This window comes from Anneissia japonica, unplaced genomic scaffold, assembly GCF_011630105.1.
Source record: "Anneissia japonica isolate Jap-2015-1 unplaced genomic scaffold, ASM1163010v1 scaffold3040_len1308831_cov196, whole genome shotgun sequence".
Classification (NCBI taxonomy): domain Eukaryota; kingdom Metazoa; phylum Echinodermata; class Crinoidea; order Comatulida; family Comatulidae; genus Anneissia; species Anneissia japonica.
The window spans coordinates 944,378-946,636 of NW_022718257.1; the positions used below are offsets into that span (position 1 = coordinate 944,378).

The following is a 2,259-nucleotide window of genomic DNA, read 5'->3' on the forward strand; positions in this document are numbered from 1 at the left end:
TGTAGATGCAGATGCACCCCTCATGTCGGTTAAATACTAAAAATTACCATTAAGTTTTCATTGGAATAAGGATTTAGTTCCTCATTCTCAATCGCGTGTATAAGAGACAGTACCGCACCCACCCCAGCCTATGCTCCTGATAAAATCAATATGCTATGTTATTAATTTTTAGTAGGTCAATATCAATGACTCTATTTACCCTAGTTTGTTTATTCTATGTTCTATCATGAAGTAATTTAATATGAATGTTACTACAGAATCTTTTTCTCACATTTTTGTTTTTGGTAGAGTTGTTTTTTAAATGTTATCTACAGCTTATTAATCACATTACCTTTGAATTGTTCACAATTACAGCTGTTTTATTTAGTCACTGGTTTTTCCAGATGGTCCCTGCTCCAGGTTGTAAACTTTGTTGCAAACAAGGTAACTTTAATTTACATCTCATTTAAATAGATCAACTTTTTACCCAATCAGAAGTAGTTGAGCGATTAGTTTTACAGCCTCGTACTACTACTATTATTTGGCAAGTGCAGCGTGTGTATGCTTACAAGAAAGTAATATTGAACGAGCCACACAATGATTGGCCAAACGCCAGCTAATCAAAACAAGGATTTGCACTTACCAACACACGCTCCTCACACACGCATACGGACGTCGCTAGCGCTTGGCTCTTGCGGCGGCGGCGAACAGACGTCGTTTGTGAAGGAGTAAGACCTGTCGTTTCGCTAAGAAAAGCGATTTAGATCAGAGTGAAAGTACTAAAAGAAGATAGATTTGACGAAAAGTGTGGAAAAAAGCTCAGAATGTCGTCTCAAGGGCCACAGAGACCAAGAAGGACTTCACCTTCATGTGCAACCAAACCCCAGCCAATGCGAGCTACACTGCCATTTACACTGAGGCAGGGTGGCAGCCCAACAAGATCAAACAGTAGTAGCATCAGTAATGGCAAACGAGGTAGTCCTATCCCTTCGCCAACACAGCCTTGGGAATCCCATCGTGTGAAGTCACGACGATCACCAGACCATCGAACATCGCCAGAAAGAAGCCCCAGTTCACCTTGCTTCAGAGGTTCGTGAATTTTGCAATGCTATTTATATTTCAGCTCTCCTCATCATTACGAACTGATGATGATGAGGGCCTGTCTGTTGTGCACCACCCTAGCTAGGCCTACTGATGAATTGCTGTTGGTTATAAACCTAACGGAATTGCATGCAGCATTATAACCAGGCCTAAAAATGGTGGTAGTAGTAAAGAATGTTTGCATAACCTAATAAAGTAGGGCTTAGTTCTTAGGACTCGGCCCTTTGGATCTGATTTGAATTTAAGCATTTTGTTTTTAATTTAACACTGATGTTTGTAAGAAAACAACACTGTCACTATGCCTAGGGGCCCTCCTAAGCTAGGGGCTATTTAGGCTTAGGTTTTCAGCCGCCAGTTGTATGACAAACTATACGATCCCTGGGAAGGGCGCTTCACTTGCTGAATGTGCGTTGTACATGTGCATGCCATGACGCACCCCTTCTAGGTGCCATGTGCCCTTGATTTGCATATTGATTCCTACAAAAGTATTTCTTGATTTTATTCTAATAAGCTATTTTTTCCACAACAAAATGCATTAAGTAAAATAAAGATTCCCTAGATGTGGTTATTTGTATTGTTCTGTAATGTCATTTTGATCATGCTAATTACTTAATACTGGTAGTAAAAAAGTGACATCATTTTGTTGGCGTTATTTGTTTACATTGTCATTTTGTAATGCGACGGACATAAACGCACCTATTTTCTCAGTGTGACTGACCTAAATGGTATTTTACCATGACGCACCTTTCCTGGGGGTCGTATAGTGCATCGTACAACTACAGCTGCATTAGGCCGTAGCCCTGAACTTTAAGGTAACATTTTATTTTATGCATAGTAACTGTATGTAGTTAAGGCCTCATCTTCCTAGGCCTAGCTAGCCAACATTGTCAACTGTTCTTTCTGAAAATCAACATTATGCATGGTCAATAAAATTATGAAATGTTTTAGAAATAGATTATACTCTGTTACTATTTTGATTTACTGTACTAAGAGGTAAGGCCAAGTAAAAAAAAAACATCCCCGTCCGCATCGTTTTTTTCGCCCACCTTGATTTTTTTTTTATTTTTGGAAAATTCATGAAAATAAAGAAAAAATATATCGAAAATTTAGAATTAAATGTTGGAAAATAAATACCCTAGCCTAAAATAGTGCAATATCTTCGTCTAACCTTTCGTATAG

The 2,259-nt window shown here is 38.6% G+C and overlaps 1 protein-coding gene across 1 annotated transcript in view; it reads left to right on the forward strand.

Moving 5' to 3' along the window:
- Window positions 1-588: 588 nt before the first annotated feature.
- Window positions 589-2,259, forward strand: part of LOC117110470 (protein FAM117B-like) — a 63,617-nt gene continuing 61,946 nt past the window's right edge. Inside the window, exon 1 of the mRNA XM_033253183.1 lies at window positions 589-1,068. Within this exon, the coding sequence (XP_033109074.1) occupies window positions 804-1,068 (265 nt within the window). The 5' untranslated portion in view covers window positions 589-803. The remainder of the gene's footprint in view (window positions 1,069-2,259) is intronic.